We start from the raw sequence: 18261 nt of genomic DNA, 5'->3' as shown, positions 1-18261 counted from the left end.
TCACTTCTGTCAAACGTACTCGAACTAGAAACCACTTGAATGACAATGTTGTGACCACAGATGTGACTCGTATATAAATCCACGGCGAGGCATAAACACACTTCAATAAGCAATGAAGCAACATGACTTCATCATGGCTTAGTTCAATAACACACACACTCTTACTCACACACACACACCCTTACACGCACACACACACACCCTTACACACACACACACACACACACACACACAGGTAATAATGATGACTGTTCGATATTCCACTGCCAGTAGACCCTTTCCCACAATCAATGGATCCCATTTGTTAAACACATGTTCACTTGTTTAAAGCCAGAGCTGTGAACAAAGAGCATGCTGGGAAACATGAAGACGGAGAGCAGCATGCGGCGGCGGCGGCGGCGGCATCGAGCTCCGAACGAAAAGAGGAAAATATTGACACAGCAAAGGTAAACAGGTGAAATACTAACAGACTTCTTTCTCCAAGTCCAACTGCACACCGAGGACTAAGGCTTTTACAACACTGCCCCCTGGTGCTGCTGTAAGGTATAGAGGAGGAAGAATTCAATGCTTCTTTCTCTGGATGTGGAAGGGAAATGTTTTGAAATTGAATTAAACTAAAAGGAATTATTCAACCCTCTGTGGTGTTTTGTGTCACGTGTGCACCTGAATATATGAACGTCAGAACATTTTTAAGATTCTAAAATAATAAATCAGAACTTTAAACAGCCAAGTAATAGATCTATTCAATAATCGACAATAATCTACACCACGTGTTCAGGAAGAATCAAGTCTTTCACATCTAATTTATTTGATGAGTGTGTAAAGTGTGCAGCAATATATATTAAATATAGCTAAAATCAAGGATGGGCTTCAATATTAAAAGGTGTCAGAATGACGGGAAATTCATTCATTCATTTACTACCACGGGGAGACTGGAGTCTATCCCAGTATCATAGGGTGAGAGGGACACCCTGGACAGGACGCCAGTCTATCTTCACAAATCACACACACACTCATACCTATGGACAATTTCCCCAAGTTCTCAATCAACCTCTGTATGTTTTTGGACTGTGGGAGGAAACCGGAGTCCCCGGAGTAAACCCACACAACACAGCGAGAACATACAAACTCCACACAGAAAGGTCGCAAGTTGGCCTTGGCCTGGAAGTGAACCAGCAACCTTCCTGAATCGACCACACTAACCACTGTGCGCCCGGAATGGAAATGAATTTAAAGGAAATTGAATTAAAAGAGTTAAAAGACAAAACCAAATAAAATTAAAATAATGCTAAAATACTAGAACGGCAAGTTTCTCAAGACTAGACTACAATGAATTATTTCCAGAAAGTCCAGTCCACAGTGATCTGGACCCGTATTGATGTTTTTCCAACCAATATAATTGTACCATATGCATTTCTTTATTTGTAAAGCTACACCCTTTTTTAGCATTTGAAAAATGATGTTGATAGCAAAAAGGCAACTATTGATGAAGCTTTGTGAAGCAGTGTTTTTTGTTTTTAGAGGTCAGTAGAGGGCGCCCTCGGTTTAAAAATGATTTGCTTCAAGAGAAGCGACATATAGAGCAGAGAGTGACATCTAGTGGGCTCTGAAAGTAATGCTTCATGAAGCTTCACCCATGAGAGGCAACTCACTTGAACGAAAAACACCAGCAGGAAAGGATCAGAGGGGGAAATACCACAGTACTTTGATCTATGATCTTAATTTTTGCACTTTGTTATCTCTTTGCAGTTTGTTTCTGTTCTTGTTTTTATGAAACTATCGTCTGCTCTAAACTGGTTTCCTGGAGATCTCCAGAGGGATTAATAAAATCCATTTAATCTAATATAATCTAATCCAAGCACTGGGATGTAAACGCCTTTTCAATGATGATATAATTAAATTAAAATAATATTATTGTACATTGTCTTTGAGGATATATTAAAAAGACAAGTGCTGGACTTTTCACATGCACTAAAAATGCATGACATTGACGTTGCTGGTCTATTTTTATTTCCGACTACCTTGCTTTATATGCAAACTCCTGACCCGGTATTTAACCTTTTGTATGTGTTGACGGATGATAATGGATGCCGTGGAACAGCGGGCAGATAAGGGCAACCGCCTGGCTTAAGGGTTCAGGAGCAGAATAGCTGTGGGTGAGTTAAGGGTTCGGGATGTATGAGGTTGATTCACAAACCGCCGGGTCAAAATTGGACTCTTGCAAAAAATCTAATTTCAATTCAATTCAATTTTATTTAAAGTGTCTTATCATAACAACGTTATCTCAAGACAATTTAGGTAAGATTATAGTGGAGAAAAGAAAAACAGATCCAGCAACTCAACAATGAGTAAAGCACAGTGTGGCGTTGGCGAAGGCAGAAACCTCAAGCAGAACCAGACTCATTCAAGTTTACATTTCTACTAATGACTACTAAGAGTTGGGAGGAGTTTTAGAATAAATTTCTGATCTCTGGTCTTTCACACTGGAGATTGTGACGTTAGTTATTATGTTTTGTTTGTTTAAGCATCGTTTATTGCAAGAGTTACGTTCGGAAAAACGTCAGAAACAATCGAAAACCGCAAAATTTGGAGTGTTTAATTTTTCTATTAAAGTTTGTCACGGTTATTAAATACATGTTGAGGCCTCATAATCCCTCCTTACACTCTTTTTAAACATTTTTATACAATCTCAAAAAACAGAAACCATTTTAGCACCATTGATATCTTAACCATTAATCAATATATCACAGCTCCTCTGATCACGCTGCTTCCCCGCCATCATCTTTAACGCCGTTTTCCTCCACTTTTAGAGACCAAAGAAAATAAAATACTGTGAAGAAACACTAGCTGATGATTTTGAACGCGATCAGGAAGCAATAACACAAAAACACAGGCTACGAACTTGGCCAATCGAGACAAAGAACTCAGGGATAACAAAACAAATGTGGTCTCTTTTATACATTAGGATTAAGATATAAAATAGTAGAAGTAGAATTTAAATTGAATCTAAATCGTCGCAAAAAAGAAAAATCCATGAAATAGGAAGATCACTGTACATGGAAAATGTATCAGATCCAATTTGCCTCCGACTACCTGAACACTTCACTCTATTCTCGATGGATCCAAAGTGAGAAAAATGGGTAAAATTGAAATTCATACAGTTTTCGTCTTCTTATTCTTTTCCTGGATGTCTCCATCTGAAAGACTATTGGTCGACTGCCTCCATGACAAGCTTATGAACCAAACCATTTAAGTAATCTGTCATTTTCAGCAATCAAAGAGAGACACAAACATAATTTACCTAATCTACTGTTTGTGTTTCCCACAGTTTCAGTGATAGTTCACACACAATTTTTAGTTAGGAGAAGCTTCAGAGTAAACACAAGATAAATCATCATTTAAAATACAAAAAAAAAGGAAAGTGAATTGACATCCAATATAATATTGATAACTTATATATTGATATTAATGTTATGGTGAACATAAAAAGTATATACTATGCATTTCTGGGCAAAAGATTTGTAATACCGTGATTGTGTTACAAGTGAGGAAGTTTGGAGTTTGTTGATGAAAGAAAAATAAGAAAATTGTTCAATGTCACAGAAATATGCATGAAAAAAGCAATGGATTACTTCTCCAGGTTTATACTGATTTTCTTTTCATAGAATTTCTTGAAATCTTTTGTATTTAGTACAGTGATAGTTCACGCAAAATTCTAACATTTTTCATTTTCTACTCACCCTCATGTCGACTAAGGGCTTGGATTATTATCAGAGTAATCTGTCTATATAGAGTATCTGTTCCTTTTTAGAGTTAAAGACAAAAATGTATGTTCATTTTAATGTAAGCAACTACAGCTCAGTTGTCTTCGTCTTCATCTTCTTCCAAAAAGACGCTTAAAAACATCCAAATACCTCCATACTGCTCGTCTGTAACGTCCCTCTTGGATTGAAGCCTCGACATTAGAATAAATGTTCTGAAAGAAGTCTGTATTATTTTAATATAAAGCTTGTTTTTAGCAGACGCTGCTAGGCTATCAGCCTAAATCTTGTGCACTTGCAATGTGTTTCAATGAGGAAAGACGTCAGGCAGAGAGACTGATAACTTCTGCTACAAACTAACTTAATATACAGACTTATTTCAAGGGGGGTTTTTTCGGAACAATTCCTCTTGTGGAAGCTTCAGTCCAAGATGGACGTTAGACGAGCAGTTCGGAGGTATTTGGATGTTTTTAAGTGTCTTTTTGGACGAAGATGAAGACGAAGACAACTGAGCTCCAGTCGCTACATTAAAATGAACAAACATTTTTGTCCACAACTCTAAAAAGAACAGATTACTCTGACAAATAGTTTCGATTTTTGGTGAACAATCACTTTCATTTTTACAATTACATTTTTTTGACAAAGATTTCTTTACACTGAATATCTTTTAAACAAATGTGTTCACATTAATTTGTTCATTCATTGAAAAAATAAGAACGGTTTGAAATGGATGGTAAAAAAAAAAGAAAAAAAAGTCTGATACAAATGCTGTAAAAACTTCAGTGTTAAAAATTCATATCCGAAGGCAGATGACCATTTTACCTCTATACTGTAGTGATGTGTAGATGAAGCTTCATGAAACAGTGTTATGTTGTTCAGAGGTCAGTAGGTGGCGCCATCAGTTTAAAAATGATGTTTCATTAGAACAGTTGTTCAAAACAATTGAAATTAGTGCGTCATCTAGTAGACTCTGAAGATAATGACACTGTTTCATGAAGCTTCATCAACACATCACTACCATGTAGTGGACTCTGAAGATAATGACACTGTTTCATGAAGCTTCATCAACACATCACTACCATCTAGTGGACTCTGAAGATAATGACACTGTTTCATGAAGCTTCATCAACACATCACTACCATCTAGTGGACTCTGAAGATAATGACACTGTTTCATGAAGCTTCATCAACACATCACTACCATCTAGTGGACTCTGAAGATAATGACACTGTTTCATGAAGCTTCATCAACACATCACTACCATCTAGTGGACTCTGAAGATAATGACACTGTTTCATGAAGCTTCATCAACACATCACTACCATCTAGTGGACTCTGAAGATAATGAAACTGTTTCATGAAGCTTCATCAACACATCACTACCATCTAGTGGACTCTGAAGATAATGAAACTGTTTCATGAAGCTTCATCAACACATCACTACCATCTAGTGGAAAATAATGACACTACTTCATGAAGCTTCATCGACCATCACTGCCATACTGTACAAACACTAATACAATGCATGATGACAAGCGTGTATTTCACATTCATGACTAGATCCGTCTCTTGGTAAGTCTGGCGTCGCGGCGAGCCATAAGTGGAAGTACTTTACACAAAAAATACCCGCATCCCCATATCAAGCGCATCCCAGCAGACGTCACGTTATGGCTCAGAGCTCCTGTGCCGAGATTGCAGGATATTACTAAAATCAATTTTTAACAAGCCCACCAGGCAGCGGTTTTTTTTGGGGGGGCTTGAAATAATCATGAGGCGCTTGTGTTGTGATGCACTCGGTTACAAGTGTGAGGAAACAGAAGAGCAGAGGAGACCGAGGCGAACCAACAGAGACTGGTCATTACGTATGCATTGAGGTTGAAAGCAATCTTTTGTCGAGTCTTTCCCTGATTGTTTTTAGGAGAATACTTCACTGGACTCAATCAAATTAGCGGCAGCATTACTGATACGGGGTAATAACCCTAAATTGAATTCCTACACAAGCTAAAGTGTCCCCTCTTACACAGAATCAATTGCTGTGGAGAGAGAGAGAGAAGGGGGTGTTGGGGGCGATAACACTTGCAGTTAGCAGACTTTTAAAAGTACGCCAGAGACTCAGACAAAAGAGCAACGATTTCATGCTCCGCCAATGCAAGATGTGAAGGTTTCAAACCATGCCCTGCATCCAATTATGGCAATTATTGGTCACTCCGAGAATGGATGGATTTGAAAGGTTCGGTGTTGAAACTGATTTTTTGGAGACAAAGAAATAAAACATGTATATTTATTTTAATGGTGGACCTTTGGCTGATGACTCTTACACTGTCTGTGTAAAATTTAAATTTAAAAACAATAATGACTGTTAATATTTTTTTTTTAAACGCTTTAAATGTAAATAAAATCAGTGTTTATTGTAAATAAATAAAAAATGGTTGCCCGGAAACTGAATTTATTTTACAGGTAATATCTTACAGTGAAGTTTCTTACATTGAAATATTTTAATTTATTCACACAGAAATTATGTTTTTTATTATGTTGTTATCTTTTAAGAGATAAAGAAATTAAAATGTATATAAAGGGTGAAGCTTTGGCTGAACACACTTAATTGAATATGTAAAATATATATATATTTATTATCGTATCTTATTAAGACTGATAATAAATGCAGTGTGAATAGGTAAAAAGAAAAGAAAAAATGTAAATAAATACAGTTTTTAAGAAACATTTTTAACATTAGGGCGACCAAGGTGAAGCGATCTTTGCCATCAGGTTACGCTGACACAAAGGTTACGCGTATTGTTAGCCGTGACTCGCTCCTACTTCCTGTGACCTGACGGCAGGAATCGATTGCTTCTCCATTTTTTTTTTTACACCAGATTTATTACAGTATTTCTTTTCCAAAGTATTATGGTTTTTAAAAGGTTATATGTTGAAATGTATTTTTGGAGACAGACAAATGAAACATTCATACGACGGTAGGACATTTGGTATCAATGCACGTTATCGGTTAAAACACATCATTAAATAAGAAATAATAGATACACAATAGAAAACAATTGCGATATACAGTATACTGACCTCCGATATAATGTTGAAGTCTTGTGTAAGCAAACTTATGTTATGGTAAACTTACGAAATATACAGTATATCGTGCATTTCTTGGTGGTTTATACAAGCAAATATGTGTAAAATAACGGCATCGACCACAAGATTTGAGCATAAATGAGCTACAAGTTGTGAGGCTTTCAGTTTGTTGTTGAAAAAAGTTTAATTTAACAGTAATATACGTGAAAAACATGATGCACCTTTAATTTTGAGTCACATTGATTTTGTTTTTGTAGAAATCGCATTACATAACAATATAGTCCCATATGGGGATGATATAGAATCATGAACTTATTCAGTTTTAATCAAGGATTCTTTTAGTGATTGAAAAGAAAAAGTACAATCTTATGAAACCGTTTTATAAACCTTGTGAATGTCACATATCTTCAGCTGCAGAAGGAACATTTGCAGTAAAATCAATATGGACAAGAACCAGTTTATTTAATCCAAGGAACTTGCCGTGACCCACCGGAGGGACGAATAAAAGCACGTATTATCTTATCTTATTAAGACTGATGGGTTTAAGCCGTCTGTGATCCGTTATCACGATGAAATGCTTTTACATTTTTACACAAAATGTCCCTGGTTTCTAAAAGCGATGCTCACAGAGAGTATATTCTGACACGGCTTCTGGGTCTTTCTGGGATCATATGCCATGTCAGTGCCCCGTGGGTTGTGTTGCAAAGCACTGTGAGGTCACATCAGAGCAAATCCGTCCGGAGCCAGCGCAGCTAAAGGAAAACAACAGGGGTGGTTACAACACTGACTATATTAAAGCTGAGAGCAGAGAAGAGTTTAGAGATGAAACTGACCAAAGTCGTTAGGGGTTCGTAGACGGGTAAAAAAAAAGCTCCCTGAGAGGTTGGCTGGTGTTCTTAAGACAATGGTCTCCCAACAGTGATTGTGTCAAAGCACTAGAGCTGAACGATATATATTGAAAAAATATCAATATCACAGTATTGGCACGTGCGATATCCATCAAAAACATCTGCGATAATTTATAATATTTTATTGTATAAATCAAGCATTTCTTGAATACACACTTCGACCAATCAGTGTCACGCTCAGTATACTTGTCAATTTGTACTTCTATGTCTCGTTGTTGTTTACATCTCCGTCTGTCTGTGAACTGTGCAGCGCAGCTTGATAGGCCTGGTTGCTATGGTGACGCGTCTTGCCGGTGAGTTGACTTAGCTCAGTATATCCACGGAAGTAATACTAACTTATGATCTAGTCAAACACTAGTGATCCAGTCACTCGTCTCTTTCAACCTCCTTTGTTAAAGCAACATATTGTAAGAACTTTTCGTCTCGTCTCAGTTGTTTTCTTATAAGATCGTTAACTTCCAAACAAACCTGTCCGTCTTCACCGTATGCTAACGAGCTAAGTTGTTAGCATCATTTATAAAGTGTTACGTGTGCGTGTACAAGGAGGTGGATTTATTATTGATTTGGTGATATCGCGACGCGCCGGCGGCTCCTCTCTGATGTCGGTTAGTTTTGCGGTAAACCGATCCCCACGAGACTGAGTGTTATAAGTGATATTTTTCTACGATCATGTCGGCACCAGAGTGCGGAAATAAACGAAAGCTAAAGATCGCGTCGTTTTCCTTCTCTAAACCCCCGGACCTCCACTTACGTACTCACACATGCGCGCATCTGCCTGCACGCGGGCAATTTTTTTTTTTGGTGAAAGAAAAAATATCGCATTAATATCGTTTTTGCTGTTTAATACGTACGATGACAACCTTGAGTGAAAACAAGACACTACAGAAGAATGTAGCTTCAACTCACGACAAACAATCTCTGAACTTCACTAAGAAATTAGCTTTATTTCTGAAGCAGATACTGGCGACAATATGTCTGTTCTTAAGGACGTAAGAAGGCTCTTAAAGAAGGGTTCGGTGAATATACTGGTGCTTCCCGGTTGCCTTCTTAACCGTGTTCCTAGGAGAACCTTAAGATCAAAATAAAGAAGCTTCCCAAGAAGCTCTTAGTTGGAGCTGTCCATAGCGGTGGTGCTGAAACGGAATCTGTCAAATGGAGCTCTTGACCGGAGTCACATAAGCCATAAGTCACAGACACGACACACATGAAGTGACACTTTTATATATGGATGATATATGATAATGAATGAGTTTCACAGAGTTGTTGATGTTTTTTTTATGTTTAAGTGAAGTTGTTGAATTGTTTTTCCTCTCCAGCCAGCACGTGTTGTTTGAGTGTGTCGGAAAATGGAAGACCAGGATGACGGAGGCGAGACTTTTGCATGTTGACACTCTTAAATCAAGGTCCAACTCAGTGGGATTTCTGTGTAACATATCAAGCGAGTATTTACATATAGCACTATGAACTCATATAAGCATCATATAATAAGAATCCTATGTATTAGAAATTATTCCAAAAAACATAAACAATTACTATATATATTTTAAGCTTGACTTTAGATAAATGCTAAAAACAAGGAGCTTCTGCCACAAACAAGCTTAAAATATACAGAATTATTGCAGTTATTTTGAAACAAGTCCTCATGTCGAAGCTTCAATCCAAGAGGGACGTTACAGACGAGCAGTATGGAGGTATTTGGATGATTTTAAGTGTCTTTTTGGAAGAAGATGAAGACGTAGACAACTGAGCTCCAGTCGCTACATTCAAATGAACACACTATGAACTATCACTTTCACTTCTGGCTGTCTTTTCAGGCATGTTACAAAGCTACAAAAAAGAAGATGATAGTGAAGTTTATATTCTGAACCGACTCACTATCTTGGAGAAGCCTCTCTTCAGCCGCCAGGATAGAACAGCTGTGCAAGAAGCACCGTGGAGAGGTTTTCCCCAAGAACCATCCATCACCTAAATCCCACGCCCGGATACAGCTGGGACTTTCTGAGATATTGTTTTCTGCGTTGAGATGACAAGCGTTGTATCGAGATATCCTTGTGTTTATTGTGAAATAGTGTTGGAGCACTTACAAGTGTCCTGGTAGGAGACGCTAATCGTGTCGGGACACTTGTGGAAGCTATAGATTTACTCTCCATACTTCATATATGACACGATCACATGAAGAATCAACCCTTCAGAAAATCTCTGTCTGTCTCTGTCTGCACTATTGTAACAGTTTGTTTTCATGTCTAAACAAGAAGGATCTGTCTCGCCTGCAGTGCATACAAAACTCTGCAGCCAGAATTCTGACCCGCTCAAGTAGAAGAACTCACATTTCTCCGATCCTTAAAACTCTTCAAAGGCTTCCCGTTTCTTTCAGGATCAACTTTAAAATTCTGGTTCTTACTTTCAGATCTATTCATGGTCAGACCTTCCATCAGTGATCTGATCCAGCCTTACACCCCAGCTCGGGCTCTGAGGTCTGTGGATCAGAATCTACTGATGGTTCCTGAACACGCTTCAGGACCAGAGGAGAGAAATCCTTCCAGACTGTTGCTCCTAAGCTTTGGAACCATCTCTGTGTTTGATGATCTACTGACTCCTTCAAGAAACATCTGTGTTTGATGATCTACTGACTCCTTCAAGAAACATCTGTGTTTGATGATCTACTGACTCCTTCAAGAAACATCTAAAGACCTTTTATTTGTGCTTTTCCTTGATTTTCTGAGACTCCTGTGTTTGTCTCAGTGTTATCTTGACCTTTTAAGTATATCTTTTATTGGGTATTGTTTTGATTGTTTAAGCGCTTTGTGACCCTGGTCTGAAAAAGAGCTGTACAGATTACTTACTTATCTAAAGCCCACACACTGGAGACATCAGACGGAGACGGGTGAAGTACAGTTCTGCAAGGTCAGCGAGTGTTTCAGGCCGACTCTCGGCAACTAACACATCAAACGCAAACTGACCTTTTCCTTCCCCTCATTACTTAGCGAGGAAAGTCTCAAAGACGAGTTGAAGTTGGTCATCACGGAAAGGTCTGAGCCCTGCAGGGGGCAGTTCTTCATCCATCAGCAGCTTTACAACCGCAGTGCAGAGCGGGACTCGCAGGCGATAGCAGGAGACTCTTAACCATATAATCTGACACGGGCATCAACACTCGCGAGGTTACGCCTCAATCCGGGAGGGTTTATATTGTTTTGTTGTTTGTTCCAGACACCTGTCACAGCAGTGGTTACAGAGCAGCACGTTAGAACGAGGCTATGAATAAGTCATGATCTACTGTGACTGTCACCACCTCATCCACAGCTCTTCCTCCGCCAATAGTTACCAAATGATACTCGCATGGACTTCAGTTTACCAGCAGGATTGGTTCTTAATTGACCTCCACAGAAACCTGGAATATAGTCAGACATCTGTTCCAGTCAAATGGATTATTCCCTCATAGATCCATTATTTAAGCATCTGAACATTTTTCAAAATAATGTACATTGAAGGATTTTAATCATTAATAAGATTTCATGGAATAGACGGAAACTACAAGAAAATATTGAAGAAAGGAGGTTCCAGTGAAATAAATCCTATCAAGAATCTTGCGGTACTCTATCACCATTCAGAGGCAACAATACCATATATAGTGATACTGTCAGAACAAGGATATATGTGTAGTATTGTCCAGTACTTGAGTCTGGTGTTGCGATAGTGTAGTAACAAGTATATATGTGTAGTATTGTCCAGTAGTTGACTCTGGTGTTATGATAGTGTAGTAACAAGGATATATGTGTAGTATTGTCCAGTACTTGTCAAATTATTTCATTTTAGAAAACATTTAAACCTGAACAATGGTAAAAAAAAATCTAATATGATTTGAAAACCAAAAAATAATAATAATAATAATGTTCTGTCGAATATAGATTCAGTATCATGCTAACACACGCAATCACATCTAAATAAGTAAGTAAGTAAATAATAGTTACCGTTTACAATGTTTAATATCGCCAGTGCTGTGTCTCAAATCGCATACTTCTCTTAGTGCACTGGCTAGTATGCATCAGGATAGTGTACGTACTAACTAGTAACTAATTCTCCACAGATAGTATGTCTCAAATCAAACTCTGCTGCTACACACTAACAGGAAATGACCCGACAGCTTCTTCTTCTACTACTATTTAACCATGATTTCAACCAGCTGTAAGAACACTAGCGACACCTGCTGGCAGCACGTTTGGTTTGGATTAAGAAATATGAGAAACTAAATATTGGCAAAATATTTACGCCGGTATCCATTAGTTCTGCCGTCTTGTGTGAACCTGTGTAATACGTTCACAACACAAAACAAATTTCCCCAACTATGGTATCTTGATGATGACACTCATATTGTAGGTATGAAAGCAAATTTGAATTTTCTACTAAAAATCTTAGGTACATTTTTATCGATGATCAACAGTCCTCTGTCTATGTGTTTATGGTTTAAACACAGTAGATTTAAAATAATAGATTTCATATTTACAAAAAACAAGCAAATATTAAGGCCGTTTATATGTTTATTAAGGTAACATATGTGCTGTATTGAGAGGGAGACTTTAATCTAATGAGGGATTATCGTTCCTCACATAGTCACGTCTTCAGGGATGTATTGAGGTCCAATGAAATAAGACATAAAAATATAAGACATGGGACCTCAGGTTTTTAAAAATCCAACTTCTATTGTTCTTACTTTATGTTACCTTTCCATCAAAGAGAAGCACGACTTCAAATGAAAACAATGAATATTTAGAAGGCAGACTTCAAGTGGAGAACAGAATTTAAGAGGGAAATGAAAGACTAGACTTCAAAAATATCGCCAGCGAAACAGGCTTCTGTCGTCCCGGGTCCGTATTTACCACGGTGGAGGAGAAGCAAAACAAGCATTAAAGAACGAGTCAATGATTCTGTATGTTTTTGTAAATGTGTGGAGGGGATCATTATTGTCACTTCTAAAGAACCCGACGGTTCCACACCACACGCATCAAAGTACGACCCCCTCCCGACCCCCCATCCCCAACTAATTCACTTAGTGTTCCACTTAAAAGACTTGTGTGTGGAGTGTGGAACAAAAACCCATTACCCGTGAGTTAAGTTAAAGAGCTCCATCAGCCCCAACACCTCCTCCTCCGCCTCCTGCTCCCGGTGAGAGGACAGTCAGTAATGAGCAGAACCCGAGGCCCCATTTGTGCCGCGGGAGGATCGGTCCCTAATGAACCACACACGACACTAAAGCACACCGAGTCCAGATTGAAATGTGCCACTGATGGCCCATAGGAAAGTTGTGCCAGCTCAAGCAGAAAACAGAACAACGGCAGAAAAAAAAAATGGTTTTGGACAATAAAAGTTACTGGTGAACTTTTTGGGGTTTCGATGGTTCTGGACCATGATATGATGGTGAGATGTGTCACTATAACATGTTTGTTTAGATTCAGTGATGTACAGTTCCTAGTAGCAACATTTTTATCTTTTTACTTTTCACAGCACAGCTCTGGTCGGTTGGTATAAAACTATAACTATAAAAGTGAGATGTTGCTTTAGGGTCTCTTTGAATCTGTGGCAAGAACTTTGGGCACAAAGTTTGTGGATAAACTCCAGATATGGGGATAATAAAAAGAACCATAAATGCCAGCCAGAAAGTAGAAGATCAGTTCAGAAGTCGGTGCATGGATACACTTGTAACTAGTGATGTGCTGATGAAGCTTCATGAAACAGTGTCATGTTGTTAAGAGGTCAGTAGGTGGCGCCATCACTTTTACCTCGTACGTCAGGGTCCATCATTCATTGGACACATGGATTTCCCAAATGATAATAATAATGAAATAACACAAATCTATGCTTTACATAAACCAAAAATAAGGATTACACACATGCAGAAAGAGAGGAAAACACAACAAGAAAACAATATGGAGAAGAAGAAAATGAAGTTGTCGTGATGTGTTCTCTGGAGGGTGAGAGTCGGGCGTAGGTTTTGGACATATTTCAGAGAGAATAGAGCAGTGATTATGGTTTTTTTTTTCTACAATTCCAAGTCAAAGGATTGTTCTATTCTTTATCTGATACATCAGAGAAATTGACCAAAAATGTCATCTGAAACGTTTCATTATCACAGCCCACTCTAGTTTTATGTTTCCTCTTATAATCCGGGCTGTAAAAAAAAAGAACAATATTGACCTTTTCCGAACAGATGGGGAGGACAGCCGGGGGCAAGGGTGAGGCTTTGAGTGCAGTTATTAGGACGTGACTCATAAAGTAAGGTGAGTAGTTTCATTCATAAAACTGCCGTTATTGCAGAGAATCGGCTCTTTATAGCAGGACATTAGAATGTCATGTAGAAAAGTCATGAAGTCTGATTATGCGGAAAATTCCTTTTGTCATTTTTATTCTGATGCCTTTTGAACTATATTTGATAAATTTGCAGACAGAACCTTGGATAATAGATGTAGAGACTGGTTGTTGAAACGTATAAACAGTTGAAGAGCAAAATAAAACTGCATTTTATAAAATAAATACATGATATTTAGGATATATTTCCGTAGAATAATGATAGATTTATTCATAAATTTACAATTTGTTGCCTCTTATTAGGCCTGGACTTTATCCCAGCTACTTAGTAAGTAACTAAGTAATTTATATTTGTAGAGCGCTTTTCTAGACCAGGGTCACAAAGCGCTTAAACAATCAAAACAATACTCATAAAATATATACTTAAAAGGTCAATATAACACCGAGAACAACACAGGTGTCCCAGAAAATCAGGGAACAGCCTGCAGGAAAAAAAATGTCTTAAGATGAGGAGTCACTAGATCATCAAACACAGATGTTTCTTGAAGGAGTCAGTAGATCATCAAACACAGAGATGGTTCCAAAGCTTAGGAGCAACAGTCTGGAAGGATTTCTCTCCTCTGGTCCGGAAGTTCAGGAACCATCAGTAGATACTGATCCACAGACCTCAGAGCCCGAGCTGGGGTGTAAGTCTGGATCAGATCACTGATGGAAGGTCTGACCATGAATAGATCTGAAAGTAAGAACCAGAATTTTAAAATGATCCTGAAAGAAACTGGAAGCCAGTGAAGAGTTTTAAGGATCGGAGAAATGTGAGTTCTTCTACTAGAGCGGCTCAGAATTCTGGCTGCAGAGTTTTGTGTTAACTGCAGGCGAGACAGATCCTTCTTGTTTAGACAAGAACAGACTAGACAAGACTTAGGGCAAAGGGGAAGGGACACCCTGGACATGTGAACCAGTCCATCACTGATACTATTCCCGGACAAACAACACCTCACTAACACACCTTTAAACTATTTAAAGTCATGAATTTAATTTTAGTTTGTTTTGACAAAACATTGACGCTCGTGTTCACATAAAACGCGACAGAAACCTGGCTTTTGAAGAAAGATGTGAATCGTGGAATTTAATAAGAATATGGCTGTGAAAGTGGCCACGCCTGCGGGGTAAACACATGTATGAGGGATCGTCGCCATACAATCCAACTGCTTTAAAAGTCCGTCGTCTCTGTTTGACGCTTTTACTTCGGATTGTTTTTTTTTTCCAAAGGGAAAATGCTGAAAATGAACTGCGTAATTCAACGAGACAATTTTACGTGTTTACCGTCTTCTACATGATGTTTGCCCCACGCCACCTCTCTCTTAAATCTCTCTCTCGCCGGCCAAAGTTTTCAACTCCAGACGTATACCAACGTGAATCAGGAGATGAAAATGTAATTTCCTCCATATTAAAGCAATATATTTTCCTCATTTGACAACTTTGAAAGTTTTTGCATGATACTAGTTTATCAAATTACAGCAAAAGATATGGAAAAGGAACCGAGAGATGGATAACTTCTGCTGCAAACAAACTTAAAATATAGAATTTTCAAATAATATTTCGGAACAATTCCTCATGTCCAGGCTTCACTACAAATGGGACGTTACAGACGAGCAGTATGGAGGTATTTGGATGTTTTTAAGTGTCTTTTTGGACGAAGATGAAGACAACTGAGCTCCAGTCGTACATTAAAATGAACAAACATTTTTGTCTGCAACTCTCAAAAGAACAGATTACTCTGAAAATAATGCCAGATCTTCTTCGACATGAGGGTGAGGAGAAAATTAGTTTGGATTTTGGGTGGACTATCACTTATTTTTTCTTTTTTTTTTTACATTTAATTTACTTTTCAGAGTTACTATATATACAAAAATGTTTTAATGTAACGACTGGATCTCATTTGTCTTCGTCCAAAAAGACACTAAAAAACATCCAAATCCCTCCATACTGCTCGACTGTAACGTCCCTCTTGCAATCACACCCTGAAAAATGTAAAATGAGTGAGTTTAGCATGTTAGCTTGTTAGCTTCTGCTACAAACATGCTTAAAATGAAGAATTGTTTAATTATTTCAGGAACAATTTTAATGTCGAGGCTTCAACACAATAGGGACGTTACAGACGAGCAGTACGGAGGTATTTGGATGTTTTTAAGCGTCTTTTTGGACGAAGATGAAGACAACTGAGCTCCAGTCGCTACATTAAAATGAACAAACACTTTTGTCTATAAAAGGAACACATTTCTCTCAAAATAATCCCAACCCTTAGTCGACATGAGGGCGAGTAGAAAATGAGTGAATTTTGGATGAACTATTACTTTAAATCTGTGGATTAAACCTGTTGTAGTGCAAGAAGAGCTTCACTCAAAGGTTTTAAAGGGTCTTAAAGTGTAACTCAAGCATCCATTTGTAAAAGTCAAACACCAGTTGCACCAACTATTGTTCCCTTAGATCACACTTTTCCAGACAAACTTGTCATTTAATGGGCTGGATTGGTGTGAAGACGAATGTGCGAGCTTTTGTGGACAGACCAGGGTTTTTTAAAACGGGGAACTTATTTTCCACTATTGGACTCATCTGATCCGTTGTTCTGCCCGGCCAAGCCTTTGAAGGCAGAAGACTAATGGGCCCGGCGGGGTGTGTTGTTTAACAGGCGGTGCACAGACTCGGATCTAATGGCAGGGCGGCGGCGAAGCGACACCCACCGACGGCTTGGACGACCAGCATGGCGGGCAGCAGCAGCAGGGACAGCATGGTCTTCCAGGGTGGATTAAAACGGCAGCTCCACGTCTTCAGACACAGCACTGGAGGGAGGCAGAACACAGACATCAGACGCCGGAGAAGATTACTACTGCAGCGGCAACAATGGCGTGACAAAACACAGAGGACTTGTAAGGAGGGGGGGATCCAGGAGAGAGAAACATGAGACATTAAAGTGTCTCCGAGCTGACAATTATTGTGCGTCCGTGTGTGTGTGTGTGTGCGTCTGCTCTATAACTGATCTGACGGCATGTGGGCTGTGAAGGTTTTAGTATTTCTATCCCATAATGAGTGCAGCTGTGCAGACAAATGGGAACTTCCAAACTTGACAGGAAAAGCCAATTCATTCTTCTTTGTTTTTGCCATCCAGGGGGAAAACAATACTTTGAGAAAAAAAAAAAATAACACTTCTAGCGAACACTCTCGCAGACATGACAGATTTCACTTTTGTTTCGGCAAAACTTTGGATCGGAAACTTGCTCCACTCATTTTTAAAGGAGTTGCTAAACTTGTATTTACTGATCATTCGTCTGCTAAACTGAGGAACCCGGAGTCTGAGGAAGAACATGTTTAAGAAGATAAATGCTTTGAGGAGGTTAAGTTTTTTGTTGTCATGTTCAACATTTACCAACATTTTTGGCTCTCGAAGAAGGTCTGGATTTGAAAAGGATCCTGATTTGTTTTCTGTGAAGAACCTAAAAAGAGTTATTTGATTTGTATTGATTTCATTAAAAGAGTTATTATGTATTTACCGACTTAATTCTAGATCCCAGAATTATTTGGTTATGTTTGGCCGTCAGGCAAGTAATACACTTTTATGTTTAGACAACCCTGCAATTGTCGCACTTTTTCTCTTACAAACTGACCCCCGATCAGAGAGAGAAAAGGTTTTGTGGCCCTCACAGGAAAAAAGGTTTAGGCTTTTAACTACAGAAATATATGATTTAATTTGGGCGATATTTTTTCTATGAGAATCTCAATTTTGTAATTTGGCTTCGTTTTAATTGGCGATATAAACATTGTCGTTAGGAACAAAAAACAAAGTTAAGTGCCTTTCAGTGTTTGGTTTTTTTTAGCTTGTACTCTAAAGTGCAAAACAAAAATGTGTTTAAATATTGTTTGTCCAGCCAAAAAAATGTTCTTGTATGTTTTTCTTTTGCACTTTTCTGGCCAACATTTTTTTTATTATTTTGCACTTTAATTTGTTAGACATTCATAATTATTCTGGGTATTGTCCACGATCATCCTACTGGTCCCCGAGTATATTTCTATATGTGTTATTCAACAGTTCAATCTAGTTTGATCTAGTTTTACAGGTCAATATATATTTATTTTAGTAAATGTTTATTAGCAGTACTTTCAAGCAATTCAAAACATGGCATTAGGTGAATAAGGTAACATTTATGTTATTTTT

General features: G+C 38.3%; 1 protein-coding gene across 1 annotated transcript in view; it reads right to left on the bottom strand.

Annotated features, from left to right (window-relative positions):
- cd276 (CD276 molecule) overlaps window positions 1-18261 on the bottom strand; it is a 135647-nt gene that overhangs the window by 105592 nt on the left and 11794 nt on the right. The window contains exon 2 of the mRNA XM_087793161.1: window positions 16793-16891. Coding sequence (XP_087649287.1) covers window positions 16793-16841 — 49 coding nt within the window. The 5' untranslated portion in view covers window positions 16842-16891. The remainder of the gene's footprint in view (window positions 1-16792; window positions 16892-18261) is intronic.

The sequence above is a fragment of the Callionymus lyra genome, chromosome 6, assembly GCF_982586985.1.
Source record: "Callionymus lyra chromosome 6, fCalLyr1.hap1.1, whole genome shotgun sequence".
Classification (NCBI taxonomy): Eukaryota; Metazoa; Chordata; class Actinopteri; order Syngnathiformes; family Callionymidae; genus Callionymus; species Callionymus lyra.
This window is presented reverse-complemented; position numbering and strand designations above follow the sequence as displayed.